The 18,909-nt window shown below is 39.8% G+C and overlaps 1 protein-coding gene across 4 annotated transcripts in view; it reads left to right on the forward strand.

Moving 5' to 3' along the window:
- Window positions 1–18,653, forward strand: part of PACRG (parkin coregulated) — a 499,665-nt gene extending 481,012 nt beyond the window's left edge. For 2 of the 4 annotated variants that reach the window (XM_084625175.1, XM_084625174.1), the window contains exon 6: window positions 17,706–18,650. In XM_084625175.1, the coding sequence (XP_084481301.1) occupies window positions 17,706–17,866 (161 nt within the window). In that variant the 3' untranslated portion in view covers window positions 17,867–18,650. Of the gene's footprint in view, window positions 1–17,705 lie in introns of all 4 variants that reach the window. The other 2 variants (XM_084625176.1, XM_084625177.1) reach the window with 2 other exon arrangements.
- Window positions 18,654–18,909: the final 256 nt, after the last annotated feature.

The raw sequence follows: 18,909 nt of genomic DNA on the forward strand, positions 1-18,909 counted from the left end.
TGTTGGCATACCGTTGGGCCAGGCAGGTACCCATAGCAGTGCCGCTGATTTGAAGGTATACATTGTTCCCAGATTGACAGAGCCAGATTGACTCCCCCACTGTTCCTCAGACGTTCTTGTCAGCTGCTGGAAATGGCCCACCTTGATTATCACAACAAAAGGTCCCCCCCACCCCCCGCTCTCCTGCTGGTAATAGCTCACCTTAAGTGATCACTCTGGTTACTGTGTGTATGGTAATACCCATTGTTTCGTGTTCTCTACATACTTAAATCTCTCCACTGTATTTTCCACTGTATGCATCCGATGAAGTGAGCTGTAGCTCACGAAAGCTTATGCTCAAATAAATTTGTTAGTCTCTAAGGTGCCACAAGTACTCCTTTTCTTTTTGAGTATTGGGGAGGTGGGCGTTAAATTCCCCTCTCATTTACACGCGTGCAATCCATTGACTTCTGTGGAGCTTCACCAATATGACTGAGAGCGGTATATGGCACTGTTTCCTGATATCTTAAAATCATAGAATATTAGAGTTGGAAGAGACCTCAGGAGGTCATCCAGTCCAATCCCCTGCTCAAAGCAGGACCAACACCAACTAAATCATCCCAGCTAAGGCTTTGTCAAGCTGGGCCTTAAAAACCTCTAAGGATGGAGATTCCACCACCTCCCTAGGTAACCCATTCCAGTGCTTCACCACCCTCCTAGTGAAATAGTGTTTCCTAATATCCAACCTAGACCTCCCACACTGCAACTTGAGACCATTGCTCCTTGTTCTGTCGTCTGCCACCACTGAGAACAGCCTAGCTCCATCCTCTTTAGAACCCCCCATCAGGTAGTTGAAGGCTGCTATCAAATCCCCCCTCACTCTTCTCTTCTGCAGACTAAATAACCCCAGTTCCCTCAGCCTCTCCTCATAAATCATGTGCCCCAGCCCCCTAATCATTTTCGTTGCCCTCCACTAGACTCTGTCCAATTTGTCCACATCCCTTCTGTAGTGGGGGGACCAAAACTGGATGCAGTACTCCAGGTGTGGCCTCACCAGTGCCGACTAGAGGGGAATAATCTCCTCAATCTGCTGGCAATGCTCCTACTAATACAGCCCAATATGCCGTTGGCCTTCTTGGCAACAAGGGCACACTGCTGACTCATATCCCGCTTCTCGTCCATTGTAATCCCCAGGTCCTTTTCTGCAGAACTGCTGCTTAGCTAGTTGGTCCCCAGCCTGTAGCGGTGCATGGGATTCTTCCTTCCTAAGTGCAGTACTCTGCACTTGTCCTTGTTGAACCTCATCAGATTTCTTTTGGCCCAATCCTCCAATTTGTCTAGGTCACTCCGGACCCTATCCCTACCCTCCAGCCTATCTACCTCTCCCCCACAGCTTAGTGTCATCTGCGAACTTGCTGAGGGTGCAATTCATCCCACCATCTAGATCATTAATAAAGATATTGAACAAAACTGGCCCCAGGACCGACCCCTGGGGCACTCCGCTTGATACCAGCTGCCAACTAGACATCGAGCCATTGATCACCACCCGTTGAGCCCGACAATCTAGCCAGCTGTCTATCCACTTTATAATCCATTCATCCAGTCCATACTTCTTTAATTTGTTGACAAGAATACTGTGGGAGACCATGTCAAAAGCTTTGCTAAAGTCAAGGTATATCACGTCCACCGCTCTCCCCGTATCCACAGAGCCAGTTATCTCATCATAGAAGGCAATCAGGTTGGTCAGGCATGACTTGCCCTTGGTGAATCCATGTTGACTGTTCCTGATCACCTTCCTCTCCTCCAAGTGCTTCAAAATGGATTCCTTGAAGACCTGCTCCATGATTTTGCTGGGGACTGAAGTGAAGCTGACCCGTCTGTAGTTCCCCAGGTTCACTTTCTTCCCTTTTTTAAATATGGGCACCATATTTGCCTTTTTTCCAATCGTCCGGGACCTCCCTCAATCGCCACAGGTTTTCAAAGATAATGGCCAATGGCTCTGCAATCACATCAGCCAACTCCCTCAGCACCCTTGGATGCATTAGATATGGACTGATGGACTTGTGCATGTCCAGCTTTTCTAAATAGTCCTTAACCTGCTCTTTCACCACTGAGGGTTGCTTACCTCCTCCCCATACTGTGTTGCCCAGTACATCAGTCTGGGAGCTGACCATGTCTGTGAAGACAGAGGCAAAAAAAGCATTGACTACCTCAGCTTTTTCCACATCATCTGTCACTAGGCTGCCTCCCCCGTTCAGCCAGGGTCCCACAATTTCCCTGACCTTCTTCTTGCTGCTAACATACCTGTAGAAACCCTTCTTGTTACCCTTCACATCTCTTGCTAGCTGCAACTCCAATTGTGCCTTGGCCTTCCTGATTATGCCCCAGCATGCTCTAGCAATATTTTTATACTCCTCACTAGTCATCTGTCCAAATTCCACTTCTTGTTAGCTTCCTTTTTGAGTTTAAGCTCACCAAAGATTTCACTGTTAAGCCAAGCCATATTTGCTATTCTTTCTGCACATTGGGATGGTTTGTTCCTGCATCCTCAATAAGGTTTGTTTAAAATACAGCGAGCTCTCCTGGACTCCTTTCCCCCTCATATTAGCCTCCCAGGGGATCCTGCCTGTCAGTTCCCTAAGGGAGTCTAAGTCTGCTTTTCTGAAGTCCAGGATCCGTATTTTGCTACTCTCCTTTCTTCCTTTTGTGAGGATCCTGAACTCAACCATCTCATGGTCACTGCTGCCTAGGTTGCCACTCACTTCTACTTCCCCTACCGAACCTTGTATGTGATTGCCTTACAGATCTATTTAATTAGGATATTATTAGAAATAAGATAAACACACTCTGACCCTGATTTTGCAATCTCTTACATATGTGTGTAAGAGGTTGCAAAATCAGAAAGTAGATCTGGTTTTTCTTTTTGTGTAGTGTGAGCTTTATATTATTGAGCAACTTGGATTCATTTTGTAAAGCTAAATTTGTAGAATTTTGCTGAGCTTTGCATTCTGGGGCTTCTAAACATAGTTAAATGTTCTCTCATCATTCGCCCCCCCTCTCTGCCTTGTCACTGAGAGGTTTTTTTTTAGCATATTACAAAGTGTGGATGTTATAGACAAGGGGAAAAGCTGAGTTACATTTGTTGTTCCTTTTACTTCATGATCACTCTCTATTTTTTCTTTATATTTTGTAAAGGATCTTCTTGTAATGGTCTTTACCTACACTGGAAGCTCTTTGGAGCAGGGATCATCTTTTTGTTATCTCTGTACAATGCGTAGCACAGTGGGGGCGTCGATCCCTGGTTGGGACCTTTACATGTCACTCCGGTACAAACAATTTAGAAGAACTATATGAAGTTCTGCAGGAGTTTTGTCACTTTTTTGTTGCTGACTTTGTATAGAAATAAAAACAGCTGCGATTAAATAAAATAGAACCACCACCACACCGATCATTTGAGGCACAGCATTTCAGATTTTGGGATCTAAGGGTAGACAGATATATTTAGATACCTAAGTAAGCAGCCACATTTTCAGAGGTGCTGAGCATCTGCAGCTTTCATTTCGTGAGTCGGGGAGGGGCAGGGCGGAATCTCAGGAAATATTGATATAGCCCACTTATTTAGTTGTCTACGAATGGAGTTAGGGCTTAACTTTAGGCACGCACGTTTGAAAATTTTGGCTTAAATTGACAACATAACAAAAGGGCTTCTCTTCCAGTTCATTATTAACTTCAATTTTTTATTCTCAAAAATTGATGGAAATGTTTTAATTTTGCCAATATCAGATGAGGTCTTTTCTGGTTTTATTTCATTTTTGCTGTTAGTTATTGTTGCCGGTAGCACTCACAATGTGCTAGTTGCTGTACAAACACAAAAGAAGGCACAGCCTCTCCCCGAGGGAGCTCACAGTCTAAAAAGAGAGGATAGAGATGGAGGCTAGAGAGGATAGAGGGGGAAGGAAACAGATAGCAATTTGCCATTTCCTCATAATCCACGTTTTTAATACAGCCTTCCCTGTAGATAAAGATTTTAGCTAATCCCAATTTAGTTATTTTAAGGATCACATTAAATGTGGGTCTGAAGAAGGAATTGCAAACATAGGAAAGTGTCACTTTTAAAACTAATAAATTGCTCAAAAAAATGTGCTGGATTTACAACACTAGAAAAGAAAGCTTTGGGTTTAGCCACAAAACACGCAGCTGCAATGCAGACTTCCCTAAATGGCTTGCCAGTGTACATCAGCCCTGGTCTGGAAGGACTTGCCTCATTCCTTGGCCTCATAGCTGAGACTACCCACAAGGGTAGGGTGACCAGATAACAAGGGGGTATGTGTACGGTGGGGGCGGGGGGGAATAGGCACCTATATAAGTCAAAGCCCCAAATAGCAGGACTGTCCCTATAAAATCGGGACATCTGGTCACCCTACACAGGGGAGCCAGCCAGACTGTGATCGTGGCCCATGAATGCGTCACAGTCCTTCTGCAGTGACCTAGGGGTGCAAAGGATAAATTGCAAATCTTGTAAAAATTGTGCATTTTCAGTGCCTGCAAAATACCTATTTTAATTTACACAATGTGCCTATCAAAAGTTATAGGCACATGTAAAATAAAAATTAAACCATATTTTACAAGACAAAGCTAAATCAACACAACGTTTACTGATCGCAGCCCAGAAACACAGTTGCCAAGGTTAGTAGAGCTCCTTGACTGACATTTTTTAATTAAAATTATAATGGAGACTCTGTTCCAAATATATATGGCAAGACTATCATTGTACCGCTGTGTATGTGTGGGTGTGTAAATCAGAACCTTCAAGAAATGCCTATAACAAAGCTCAGTAACCGCGTGACCATATGACTACATCTTTTGGCTTCCCGTCTCCCTATTTTCCCTCATTGTTTGTTGCTTGCCACTTCCTCTGTCATGTCTACATTTATACTGTAAACGCTCTGGTACAAGGACTGTCTATTTTATTTGTCAGTAAAGAAGCTAGCATGTTGAATGTTTTATATATAATTATTATTATTCAGGAAGCATCCTCCATAAATCAGTATTCAGTGACCCAGCCTTTTGGTGATATATGGAGAATTATTTGCAGTTGCTCATCATGTTAACAGGAATTGAGAGAAGCTAGTATAGTGTATCCCTCCCTCTTTAAAATGACTTTCAAAGATTTTCTTCAAAGGCCTCCATGCTACATGAGCTGCTATGGCCCACTATTCCGGAAATCCTCAACAATCTTTTCTGAAGTAGTGCTTTCTATTAATCGCTCCAGAGCCATTGTTTCCAGGGGAACCAATTCAGCACTGCATCTGCAGAGTTGGGACACAGGCCTTTAAATGCAAGGCTTCCCTTATCATAAAACAAACTGTAAGATGAAACAGCCATCTGTGCTCTACTGGAGAGAGACAGAGAGGGCATTCTGTGAAGTGTCGCTTTTCCATCTCTTCCCAGGAGGTTGACAACCCAAAGTGAAGCAGTGAAGAATACACATTTCAGGAAAAGTGTAAGAGGATCTTTCTTTTAAAAGCTCTCCCATTTGGATGCTTTTCATTTTCCTCTTCCAAGCCATCTTTTAAACTAGACCAGGGATCAGCAACCTTTGGCATGCGGCCCACCAGGGTAAGCCCTCTGGCGGGCTGGGCAGGTTTGTTTAGAGGCGCAGGCCGAGGGATGTGCTGGGCACCGCTTCCTGGAGCCCCCATAGGCCTGGGACGGCGAACCGCGGCCAGTGGGAGCTGCGATCGGCCAAACCTGTGGACGCGGTGGGTAAACAAACCGGCCCGGCCCACCAGGGGGCTTACCCTGGTGGGCCGTGTGCCAAAGGTTGCTGATCCCTGAACTAGGCTATGATACCACATACTTACAAAAACCTAACTGTTCATGGAAATGGCTGTTTCATTGGTTCTAATGTAAAACTAAATACAGTCCAAGCATATCTATGCTCAAAGATCATCAGTGTGCAAGGAGGCATGTTTTTAGTCACCAAAGTAGATTTTCTTCACAGCGTTTTATTTTCATTCTTCATTATAACATAAGACCATGTAAACTGACAAATATTCAACCAGACAGTACACTACAATGCAAGTTAGCTGTCTTCCTGGCTGTTTGTAACAAATCTCTAGACTAGTCAAGTTGACTTGGAGCATCCAGCAATCTCTCTCTCTTGTCTCCCGCACCTGTGCACATATGTATAAAATAATCTTCAGCTTCAGTCAACAGATTCAAGGTTCTCTGAGGCTCAGAGGTCACAGGCATAGAATCTGAGAACAATGAATCAGAGGTTAAAATTGTAAAGACAAACTTTATAAACTTGTAGTCGTATTTATAGAGAACATAAAGGGGTCGTATTCTGCCCTGTTCTGTGTGGATGTGCTGAGGGTTGCATAGAGAGCCTCTGACCCCATGTCCCTCGGTCCTAGCACAGCAGTATGTCAGGATACATGGCTAGAACTCAAAAAAGCATGAGGTGGGGAACTTCCATTCTATGCTAATTGGCCTCTCCCAGTACTCCCAAGGAGACATGGTTTAGACTCCCAGACTATGCATCACATGCTAGCTGGGAGCGTACACTGCTCTCTTTTAAGGACTGGCAGTATATAGCCCACCAAGCTCTCCCCAGCATCCACACTAAATCATTCTGCCCTGCTTATGGAGGATGGCTCTGATAACCACTACACATCTAGTACTACTTCACTTCCTGCCCTCTCAGAACATCCGCAGCAGGTAAAGACAGAAGTTAAACTGAGAAGTAACGTTCAGATCCAGATTTGATTTTTCCCAAGTTTGGGGCTGTTCCAATCCAGAATTTGGTTTTAGCTCAGCCTCTAGACAAAAATATATACAATAAATATATTAGGTACAAGAGAGTGCCAGGAATATTTCACTTGTAAGTCACTGGGTCAGGTTTTGCTTGCTGTTGCAACCATGCAACTCCCTAGACTTCAGTAAAGTACTGTAGATCTAAAGGAAGAGAATTTGCCCCGCTGTGCATCTCATATGCCCTGTTCAAAAGAAAAGCAGTGGAGTTTTTCCTTCTGTGTACATTACATTCATTGGATGTGGAAAACAAATATGACTATAGGGGACGATATGCTTGTCGGTTATTCCAGTTCTACAAATGTAAAAATTGTCTCAGATAGTTGCTTGCCAACAATAGAATAGCATAGATACAGTAAAGCAGAAACTCCCTTTTTTATTCCCTCTCCTGTAAATATATTTTACTATTGCTTTTTACAAAAATACAATTTTAAATGGGGAGGGAGATAATGAGATAACATTTTTGGAAGAACAATACTATTATCTTAAAATAATGAACAAAAAGAATAATACAATAGTTAACAAAATAAATAGGAAAATTATGCTTGCTTATATGAAAACATTTTTCCTCTTAAAACATTGGAAAGTGTATTAACAATAACAATCTCTCAGAAGAAAATGTTAGCAATTTCTGATTTTATGGTTTTATGTAAACCAGTTTTATTTATTTATATATTTATTTATCAGATTATACACAATTGCATTAGAGTTTTGGAAAAATTAAGTGACTTAATAACATTACATTGTAGTCCCGATGGAAAATTTTTAGGTGCACAGTTTTGAAAACACATTGTACAAAGTATCATGCCATCACAAAAATGACAAAATAAGAGATGATTTTATATTAAGTAGCAAAGGAACTAATCACATAAAGGCTTGCATAAGTATCCAGAAAAACATTTTCTCTGTGTTGCCACACTGTATGTCTAATTCTGCTCTCTTCGGTCCAAATCTAAAGCCCAGTGCCTGACCTAAGTGGCAGTACCAAGCTCTTGATAGATGGGGGGGGAGGGGATGGAATCCTACATAAGGGCCATATTCTACTCTCTCTCTCTCTCTGTACAAAACTCCCATTGTTTTCAATGTAGACATGTAGAGCTGGCCCAGAGACTATAATGAACATGTCATTTGGTCTTCTCCACAGAATGATGGGATATCCCTGCTTCTAAAGTTTAATTTCTAGTGCTATTACCAACAGCCACAATCTAGTTCTCAGCTTTTCAGACTCAGAGAGGTTCTTAGTGGTAGATCCAAAGTGGCGGACAGTTCCAGAGCTGGTACTCCCACGACAGACCACCTATCTCAGCTCCTGCAGCAGCTTTTATTAGCAGCTGGGTAGAATGGATTTCCTTCACATTATGGTCGCAGCCTCGCACATAGCTGCTCACTATGGAATACAAGCACGTCACTGTTCAGCAAGATTACATACCAAGGTGCAGTCTCTTCAAGCATTATTTCATACAGCCTGCTTCCCCTTCAGAGGTCTGAACTGCCACACAAACTAGGAGAAGTCAATTTCTTACAAACTCAGGGACCGCCCTCCCTCCCTCCCTCCCCCTCCCCCTTTCTTCATCTACAGCTTTTTTCCTAGAAGAGAGATTCACGGACAGGAAGGTAATAATAGTACTGCAACCCCAAGGATCAATCAAGTCATTTTTAGTGCTGCTAGGTCTCATGCTTTGCTGCATGAGATTTCCATGTGATAGCCTTTAGGAAAACCTTCTATCACAACTATATTGTAGGAGGTTCCTCTTGGCAGATCCCAGATCTACACACTATGAATTTCACCAGTGTCACAGAATATAAAATGTAATACAACCAAGATTTATCACTTCCCTTTGTGTCTGTTGGGGAATGTTCTCCATACTACCTCTCTCGGAAAGTTACATTGTTCGTGGCTAATAAATCAGTGTGGAGGGTGAATGAGTGAGATTCAGATATTCATTCCAAATCCATCTTTCACAATCTTCCTCAAGGACATGGCGGTGCTGCACTCCCACTCCAGATTTCTTCCCAAAGGGATTTCACAATTTCACCTTAACCAGTTGTCATAAATATAAAGGGAAGGGTAAACCCCTTTGAAATCCCTCCTGGCCAGGGGAAAGCTCCTCTCACCTGTAAAGGGTTAAGGAGCTAAAGGTAACCTCGCTGGCACCTGACCAAAATGACCAATGAGGAGACAAGATACTTTCAAAAGCTGGGAGGAGGGAGAGAAACAAAGGGTCTGTCTGTATGCTGCTCTTGCCAGGGACAGAACAGGAATGGAGTCTTAGAACTTTTAGTAAGTAATCTAGCTAGGTATGTGTTAGATTATGATTTCTTTAAATGGCTGAGAAAAGAATTGTGCTGAATAGAATAACTATTTCTGTCTGTGTATCTTTTTTGTAACTTAAGGTTTTGCCTAGAGGGGTTCTCTATGTTTTTGAATCTAATTACCCTGTAAGATATCTACCATCCTGATTTTACAGGGGGGATTTCTTTATTTCTATTTACTTCTATTTTTTTATTAAAAGTCTTCTTGTAAAAAACTGAATGCTTTTTCATTGTTCTCAGATCCAAGGGTTTGGGTCTGTGGTCACCTATGCAAATTGGTGAGGCTTTTTACCAAACCTTGTCCAGGAAGTGGGGTGCAAGGTTTTGGGAAGTATTTTGGGGGGAAGGACGTGTCCAAACAGCTCTTCCCCAGTAACCAGTATTAGTTTGGTGGTGGTAGCGGCCAGTCCAAGGACAACGGGTGGAATATTTTGTACCTTGGGGAAGTTTTGACCTAAGCTGGTAAAGATAAGCTTAGGAGGTTTTTCATGCAGGTCCCCACATCTGTACCCTAGAGTTCAGAGTGGGGGAGGAACCTTGACACCAGTGTATTAACTTCATCTTGTTTCCGAAAATCTCATGACTTGTCTGAGGAAGCAATATTGCACTAACTGAACGTTTAATGAACTCTGACCTATCTGGGTAGGGCAAAGCCTTTTCAGCGATCTCCTTTGATTTATTCATTGCTTTTGCGGGGAAGTCTGAAGGGAAAACCATTTCTAACTAGAGCATATTCTGAATTCAGACCCACTAGAACTAGGGTGACCAGATGTCCCATTTTTATAGGGACAGTCCCGTTTTTGGGCACTTTTTCTTATATAGGCACCTATTACCCCCCACCCATCCTGTTTTTTCACAGTTGCTACCTAACTAGAACCAAACATCGGTCCAGAATCAGATATCCTCAGTGTTTATTCTATGAGAAGAAAGTCATTTTCTACAGCATGTTGAAAAGCCTGCCTGTTTCTGTAAGGCTGCTGTGAGGAGCTCAACTCTCAGTTTTAGTCAACATTATTCTGTCAGTACTGGTGCTAAAACAGATGCTCATTTGGAGAGTTCAGTCTTTATTGAACTAAGTGCTCCTCAGTCTTCCGCCTGGGTCTGTTACAACTACTAAGTCCCAAAAGAGTGGGGACATAATCTCAAAGAAGAAATGAAGGTAACTCATCTATAACTGGTTTCAGAGTAACAGCCGTGTTAGTCTGTATTCGCAAAAAGAAAAGGAGGACTTGTGGCACCTTAGAGACTAACCAATTTATTTGGGCATAAGCTTTCGTGAGCTACAGCTCACTTTATCGGATGCATACTGTGGAAAATACAGAAGATGTTTTAAACACAGTATGCATCCGATGAAGTGAGCTGTAGCTCACGAAAGCTTATGCTCAAATAAATTGGTTAGTCTCTAAGGTGCCACAAATACTCCTTTTCTTCTTTCATCTATAACTGAAGTTCTGAGTGTTTCTCCCTTTGCCTCTTCCCAGCTACCTACCTTCCTGCAAGTTCTTTCAGAGAGACTTTTGCAAAGCAGAAATAACTGGGGAGGGGCCAGTTTGAAACAAGGATTCTTATAGCCTCAGTCAAAACATTTGGTTCTGGATAAGGTATGTGTGTGCTACCCATGGCGTTACAGCTTTCAAAAGGTTTCAGTATTCACAGTACAAAAATGGTGCATCTGCAAAGACAGTGTACTCAGAGAAGGCTAATGACAAGTGAATAATCTTCCTTCCATCTTTTAGCTGCATCACATCTTCCACTGTAAATAAAGACCGCAGCATTATAATGTGTCAGTTTATTGTACAGTTGGCTTACTGCCAATAATGTAAAACGTATACATACTTCATTTTGTTTGAATAGCTGCCACCAGTTCAAATGGAAGCTTTCTCTGCTGAAAAATGCATGTTTAGTAACTGGCTTTTGGTGAGCATTCATTCATTGTGACTCTCATACTGTTCATAAAAGGAATGCAAATTCAACCCGTGGGAGGGTCATACGCTTCTAACCTTCATGTACATTGGTTCAGGTGACAAAGTTTGCCTAGTTCTGTTTCAAAGAGATATCAGTATAAAGAATGAAATATTTTTTGCTTTAGAGGTCAGGATTAAGGTTATTCTTATAGATTTGTAAGAAGCTCATCTTGCAACTGTCTGCACTGTATATCTAGCTTGAGAATAAATAAGCACACTTAAGTTTCCTGAGCTTCCAATCCTCTAATCGTCATAAGTACAAGTGTTCAATCCTAGTTCTGTACATACACAAAATATGTCTTAGAGAATCTGCACATCCCTCCACACCCGTCTCCTTCTCTATCTTTAAGCACCCTTCACTGTCCTAAAGTTTCCATTTAGGTCCACTTCATTAGGAAACAGGAAAAAAGGGATAAACAGGCGATTTTAGGCACACTTAGCAGTTTCTTCATTTTTGTTACAGGAACTCAGATTAATGCTCATGGAACAATTTATTTCTTTAACTTTTTTCTCTGGTTACATTATAATGACAATACTGGGCCCACTTCTGCAGTCAGTGAAGTTCCAAATCTCTCATTGAAGTCAGAGGCTTTTAATCGTGCAAGTTATGCAGGATTGAGCCTTGAACTTTACATTCATTTTTGTAAAAGGAAAGTTTAAAGAAGATTAAACATATTCCATAACAGATGGTGACAGGTATACAAACATCTCCTAAAGTTTTATTAATACTAAGTCATGAATTACTGAACTTTCCACTCGTACAGCCCTGGGACCCTGCTCCTTTCAGCATTTTGAATACATGAACAAAAGCTTTCCTAAAGAAGGAGACATATTATGCGGCAACTTTATTTTAAGTATGAACTAATATGGTTTTATTAAATATGGGTTATTGTGTGATTATGGTTTATAATAAAATCAATGATCCTTACAATATTTTAGACTTTCTGCTATGTCACTTTGTTACTTTATCAACTAAATAATGCTTATTCCATGTCTATGTATGTTTATACATTGTTATTATGAATTTTGCATTAGTTGAGCTCCAGTTGGAACAGAACTTAGCATCAAATAATATCAAATGTATTTTCCGCTCATGGCTAGCAAATCCACTCCCATTTTGCACATAAACACTTTTTTTCTACAAACAAAAGATACTTTGTACAAGCTCAGTTATATCCAAAATAATTGGGAAAACATCTGATCTGCACAAATAGTGCAACCTTTTTTGCACTTTAAGCACGATTTGTGACCTAATTTATTATTTTGCAACAGTAAACAGTGCATCAAGGCCATTAAGGTTTCTGCCTTATGCTTCTGTCCCCTGTCATGCCTGCTGTTTATCTAAGATTATTTAACACTGATTTGTTATGATATTGATCACTAGTACAAACATGGGCAGACTTCAAAGTTAAAGTTTGTTAGAGAAATGTAAGTACTTAAAGACAAATAATTTTAGGAATATCCTTTTCCCCTTTATTGGTTGACTATGTTTGCTAATAACATTTGTCAGAAAAATCTGTGATTTGGTTTTCATTTTAGTGTCTCAATTAAAAAAAAAAAAGCTGGACTTAGACTGGATTGCATCTGATGTTGCTAACGTTTCCTGGAAATGGAAAACTGTGATAACAGCCGCTATCTTGGCTCATTTAAAAAAAAAAAAAAATTACAGCAGCAATTTACAAGTAGTTAAAACTATTTCCAATAGGCTTGCATCTTTACTAAAAACGTAAGTCAATCAAATGTTTCCTTTCCAATCAGATTACTTCTTCCATTCTTTCACCAGGTTGTTGACTATCAGAATTGTTTTTAGCTAAACGATACATTTATTCTAAAAATAAATATTAATTTATGAAGTAAACTAAAATTTAGCCACATATGGAAGACAACACAAAATATAGGTTCTTTCTATTGTTAAAGCAAGAAAATGAGGGTAAGAATTAGGAAGGTATCAGCAGATACAATACCTAGAGAGACCAAGTAAATTTAGACCCAAAATAAAGGTTTTGTTAAAATACATTTTAGAGGAATAGAAAATGTTTCCATGGGTGTGTATGTTTTTGGTGTTTGTTTAATTGCAAACATATCTGGTTTCTCCTTAGATTTAAACTTTCCCCTGCAGTGTTTGCAACTAAATACTGTAGCATTGTAAAAGATAAATGATTGGCCTCAATGGTGAAACGTAAATTAGCCAACCAAGTTTTGCCTTTGGATATGCAACTACAGCTCCTGGTGAAGTCAGTGGGAATTCTGGGAATTAGAGGGTAGAATTTGGCCCCATAGCTTTGTGAAATATTTTCAGTTTGAATAATTAAAGGTGTTTTTAATACAAGGAAAGCAGAACATTAAAAAAATTAACATGTTGGTGTCCCTTTTTATGGTCTCTGCAAAGTAATGATAAAGACAATCATACTTTTTTTTTTTAACTTTAACTTTGTGCCTGATCATTTGGTATATGCAGTTGCTTTCAGAATTACTCCGTTTATGTAGTGGAGACTATTGTCAGTATGCTAAAGGAACTGTTTATTTCTGTCATGCGCAAATATAGATTTTATTTATTTGGCATATGCAATCCAGTCAAGCCAAGCCACAGTGTCCTTATCAATGATATTCAAGGCATGAAGACCTCCAGGAAGTTGAGTCATTTTGCAGTCCTTAGTAATTGGTGTCATGGTTTGTGACTGCCCACACTGACATAGTGGACTGTCGCTAAAATGCCACCAAAATTCTGCTGCAACACAAATTCCATGTCTGGTGTGAAACTGGTTCAGCAGGCTCCATTTTCTTTGCAGTAAATCAAACCCAGGTTGACAATGTCAGCTCCCAGACTACTGGAAGTTGGAAGTTGTAATATTCCAAATGCTATGACTTCTCTACCTTTATGGTTGTACAGCCATTCCAGTTTTAATTCATGTCATCCATGAAGTAGGACCTTAGAAACAGTCATTATCAATGGCAAGCTTTAGTACCATTGATTTACACAGAGGTGCTTGAGCACATCCAGCCGATTAAAACACCTTGAATAGAAGGAGACCAGGTCTGCCAAAAGAGAGCGCTAATAAACTAAAAGAATTTCTAGTATACTTTAAGATTCTAAAGAACTCCCAGAGATAAGAGTAGATCAGATCGAATCTTACAAATTGGTTCTCCTCACGACATGGCAACTGCCCTCATATACTCAATCCTTAACACTTTGAGAGAGATTTTGCTTTTCCTTCTTTAGTCTTTGTTCTATTGATTTCATCAACTAAAGCAGGTCTTTCAGTTCACCTTTGAGTATCATATACTGTTGTACATATCATATACTGTTAGGAGGCAGAGAAACTATTTGTTTGATCCAGGAAAGGAATTAAAAAATATTTTCCCAATTCCAGTCTTCTAGACCTGAAATCTTAATATTCCTTCAGTATGCATGTTCTATACAAGTAACAACATTTTCTCTAAGGACAAGATTTCTTGATCCATGCTGAATCTGCCAGACGTTTCACTTTGACATCATAGTACAACAGATGTGCTTTCTAACACTTCCTTCTTGTTGATTAGTGTTGCAAAAGACAGCTTCTTAAAGAGCATGAATCAGATCCATGTTCACACATTGCATATGCAGCATTTTTGTGGCGGACAACATGGGCTCCATATACAAGCTAACAGTGAAATAAAGTTAAACCGGAGAAGGGCATACTGAGACTGCTGTAATTCGATAGCAATTTTTTTCCAAGTACTCATCATTATTATGGACTAGATATTTAGCCTTAGGTGTGCTGAGGAAATCAGTCTGGCTCATCCATCTAGTGTTGACAAATGCTGGGGTGGATATTGTCCTGTTAGGTTAATCATTACTTTATTTGTCTGAAAGATTTGCTAATCCCTACAGCTATGTAGGATGGCTATTGTGGTACTTAGCAGAGGACGTCAATGCTGCAGTAACCTTTCTGGTATTGTCATTTATAAGCCATGTCTTGAAATTAGAGTGGACAATGACTGTCTTGAGGATATGAACCTTGCACAGGTTGTGCATGTCTGATGAAATTTTTTTGTAATGATAGTCTGCACATTACTTCAGCTATCCCTTGCATACTATTTCCCTTATCATTGCCTAACCCTAACCTTTACCTGTCAAGACCTGCTTTAGTTGATGAAATCACTAGAACACTACCTTTTAATCAAACCTCCAAGCCATTTAATGTAGGAAATATTTTACACGTCTTTTCCCAGTATTGAATGCTTCTACAAATTCTTCTGCACAGGAAACAGCTGGAACATAAATCCTGTCCCCACCACAACTGAAGTGCATAGTCATCCTCCAGAGACCTAATCCAGATCTCCCACTTTGTGATATATCACTGTTACTTCAATATTATGGAATTTTGAATGGACTTTTTAAAGACATATGAAAGCTGTTTAAGCTCCTTATCAGAGAGAATGTAGGATTAAAAATTACAGATTTTAGCAAACAATTTGAAAATTGATAATTCCTTTACTTATCTGCCGAGACGTAAGTTCACGGTTCAGGGCTTCCCCTGCTGCAGCTAATGAAATCACAAATACCATCAAGCGCTGTCAGGAATGTTGGCAGTACTGCTCTCTTCATAGATGAAGTGCTACCATCAATCTACGGCCTTTTTTGGTTAGCTAAAAGCATATTTAACCAAAACACCATTTGATTTGTAATGCTTTCTTGCTTTCTTACCATTGCTGATTGACAACCTATTTTGTGTAAATTAAAATAATCTGCTGCAATACCACCTTGCTGTCTTCTACATGATGGCACAGTCCATTATTTCGAACATCATAGCCATTTCCATAGGAGTGAATGCTGGTGTCACAAATGTGTTCTGAAATCACTAATGTAATCAAATAGAGAGAGGTGATTTTTTTTAAAAGGGAGCCATCATCATAATATCTTTCAGATGAGAATACTTGTCTTTACATACCATAATTTTATACAACATTTTGCAAATAAATAAATAAAGCATAAGAGTTTACAAGGTTGATAAAATGTTATACATATAACTGTAACAGAGTGTTAGCAGTTCTCTAGGATCAAATTTTTACCATTAGGATAATTTTTCACGTAACCATTGTTCAGCTGATCTCTGCATGTGTACAGGGCGGCAAAACTTTTACCAGTTTCTCTGTGTAAGAATGACAGAAATCCAGAATCCAGATCCGGCTCTGGGAGTCATTTGGACCCAAATCCAAAAAAACACTTAAGCATGAATGATGCCTAAATTTAAATACGTGAGTAGTCCCATTGAATTAATGTGCTTAAAACTAAGCATGTGGCTAAGTGCCTTGCTGGATTGGGGCCTTGCAGATCTGCACTCTGAAGAACAGGCACTGCAGATACCACAGCAGTAAAATCTGGCCCACCCTTTTAATGTGTCTTAGTCCTGACCTGAAAGGAACCATTGTCACTAGCAGTGAGAAGTTGTTTCAGTGTCCTTGATAATTGTATCCTTGGCCTGTTTGCTAAACCTGTCAACAAAATGGCTAGATAGTATTATTTGAGATGCTGAATTTTACGATGTAGATTCTTGTCCACTAATAACTGGAGTGAGGCCACTAACTAATTTCCCATGGACCACCAAACAAGCATCAGCTAGTAACCACTACCAGAGACTATGTATCCTGGCTGGACTAGAGCCCACTGACAATTCCCTAAGCCATCCAGTGTCCTTACCAAGTTATGGTTGTTGTACGTTTTGGAGAATATTCATGCTGAGAGAGTCAGATCTTTGGAGATTTCGAAGTGCTGTTTTCCGGCAAATTGTAGTACATTTTTCCCCTTTAAATCTCTCTTAAAATCCCTGGGAGCAGAATTATCCATCACTATTTTTCATCTTTAAAACTTTTGTGCAGCAGTTTACACTGGGCTCTTTACATTAGCTAATATGCTGTTTATACACAAATAAACATTACAGCCACGTCTCAACCTGCTCCATATTAGAGAAGGCTGCAACAGTTGTTCTGTCTATGGGCTAGAATAATGTGTCCTCTTGACATTGACTTAATTTAACACATTTTTCAGGGAGTAGAAGTAGATTGAGTGGTGCGTTGTGCTCCAAATATATCTCTTTGGCCAAGTGACACCCCCTCTTTGAGCTCCACTATCTGAAACACTGTAGGCATATGGATCTGGTGTTTAGCATGGAACAATCCCAAAAAAGCATCCACTAAGGATTTCATACCACAACAGACCCTAGCTTTTCAGAGATAAGCATTTATATATCAGGCAATTGAGTTTTGTCCCAACTATCACTATGAAATAAAGCTGTAATGGTCTTAAGATGTTACTGGCTAGCTATGGGAATCTGCAGAGACAAAGCCTGTGGATGTTAATAAAATTTGTTTTCTGTATTTTTAAAATCCAGAATAGCACCGAGATACTAAGATAATGGGCACATTACAAATAGATTTTAGACCATATTGACAACTTCAATGGGAAGGATGGATGGATGATGAATGGATCGATAGAATTTCATATATTTAAATCCTGCAACATTATATGTCACAGGATAAAGATTGCAGTGAAGTTATGGTCATTGACCAGCAATTCTATTTAGCTATGTCATGTTTTCAGAAAGCTACAAGGAAAACTCTAACATAATGTTGTATTTTGTTTTTATTAACCAGTTAATTCAGGAGATGGTATTGACTACAGCCAGCAGAAGCGTGAAAATATTGGAGATTTGATTCAAGAGACACTGGAAGCCTTTGAGCGCTATGGTGGAGAAGATGCTTATATAAACATTAAATACATGGTCCCTACCTATCAATCGTGCTTGTTAAACTAACAGATAGGACAGTTGTGTCAACAGGGGTGATTCCATTTGTATTCTCAAAGGCTACATCCAATTCTGTATAATATCTTGTTATTCACGCTTTCTTTCTCTACAGCTGCTAAAGTAGTGGCTTCTGGACCATTAGACTAGTACTATTGTGAACAAGTCTTTCCAATACATAAATAGTGCCTGTTCCTTAGATTACAATGATGTACTGTGCTTATTTGTTCTGCGAAAGAATGACTTCTTTATAACAGAGCTGACTGGAGCAGGAGTCAGAGTTAAACCTTCAGTTGTATAGACAATAAAACCATAATTTTCATACGCAATTCAGTAATTGCTGTTCTGTGTCCGCTTGCTGTGGGGGTGATGTCAGGGGTTGTAACAAGAAGAGTTTATGCTGACTGCTTAATAGGTGTTTGTCATGGAAAAGAAAGTTCAGCAATGCCTCTCCAGCAGCTGTGCAAAATTATGTACTCTGACATACAATAAAACTGTTGAATGTATATACCAATTACAGTAGGAAACTTTATACAGTCCATTATAAACCCCTGTGATAAAAAATAATTAATGTTTCTTCCTCACTCATGATATGGGTTTCCAGGTGTTTCCCTTTTTATGTAGTTTGGGTTCTTATTTAGGAAAATATAGCATGTGAGAGTAGTTTTACAAAACAAAATCTCAGATTTATCAGCTGGGGTAAGGTGAATATGTATTACACAGTCCCAAAACAAAGTGCTATATTAGCCAAACATTGCACAGTCATTTATGTAAAAAGAACACTGGTATTTTTCATAGCTCTTAAAAGCATTTTTTAATTGTTTATAGTGTATAATTGTTCATAAGTTTCCTCACTAAATAAATTGTTGTCACCCTTGCATCCCCGTAGCAGGTTGTTTTCATAGCCTTGCATGTAAGTGAGGCTTTTGGAATTGATTTTCTTAAATACATATATAGAAAGTACACCAATAAAGAATTACATGAACTTCAGTATTGCCACACCCACTCATGCAAAAATCCATGAACTTCAGTATTGCCACACCCACTCATGCAAA

This window comes from Lepidochelys olivacea (assembly GCF_965140295.1).
Source record: "Lepidochelys olivacea isolate rLepOli2 genome assembly, chromosome: 3".
Taxonomy (NCBI): Eukaryota; Metazoa; Chordata; order Testudines; family Cheloniidae; genus Lepidochelys; species Lepidochelys olivacea.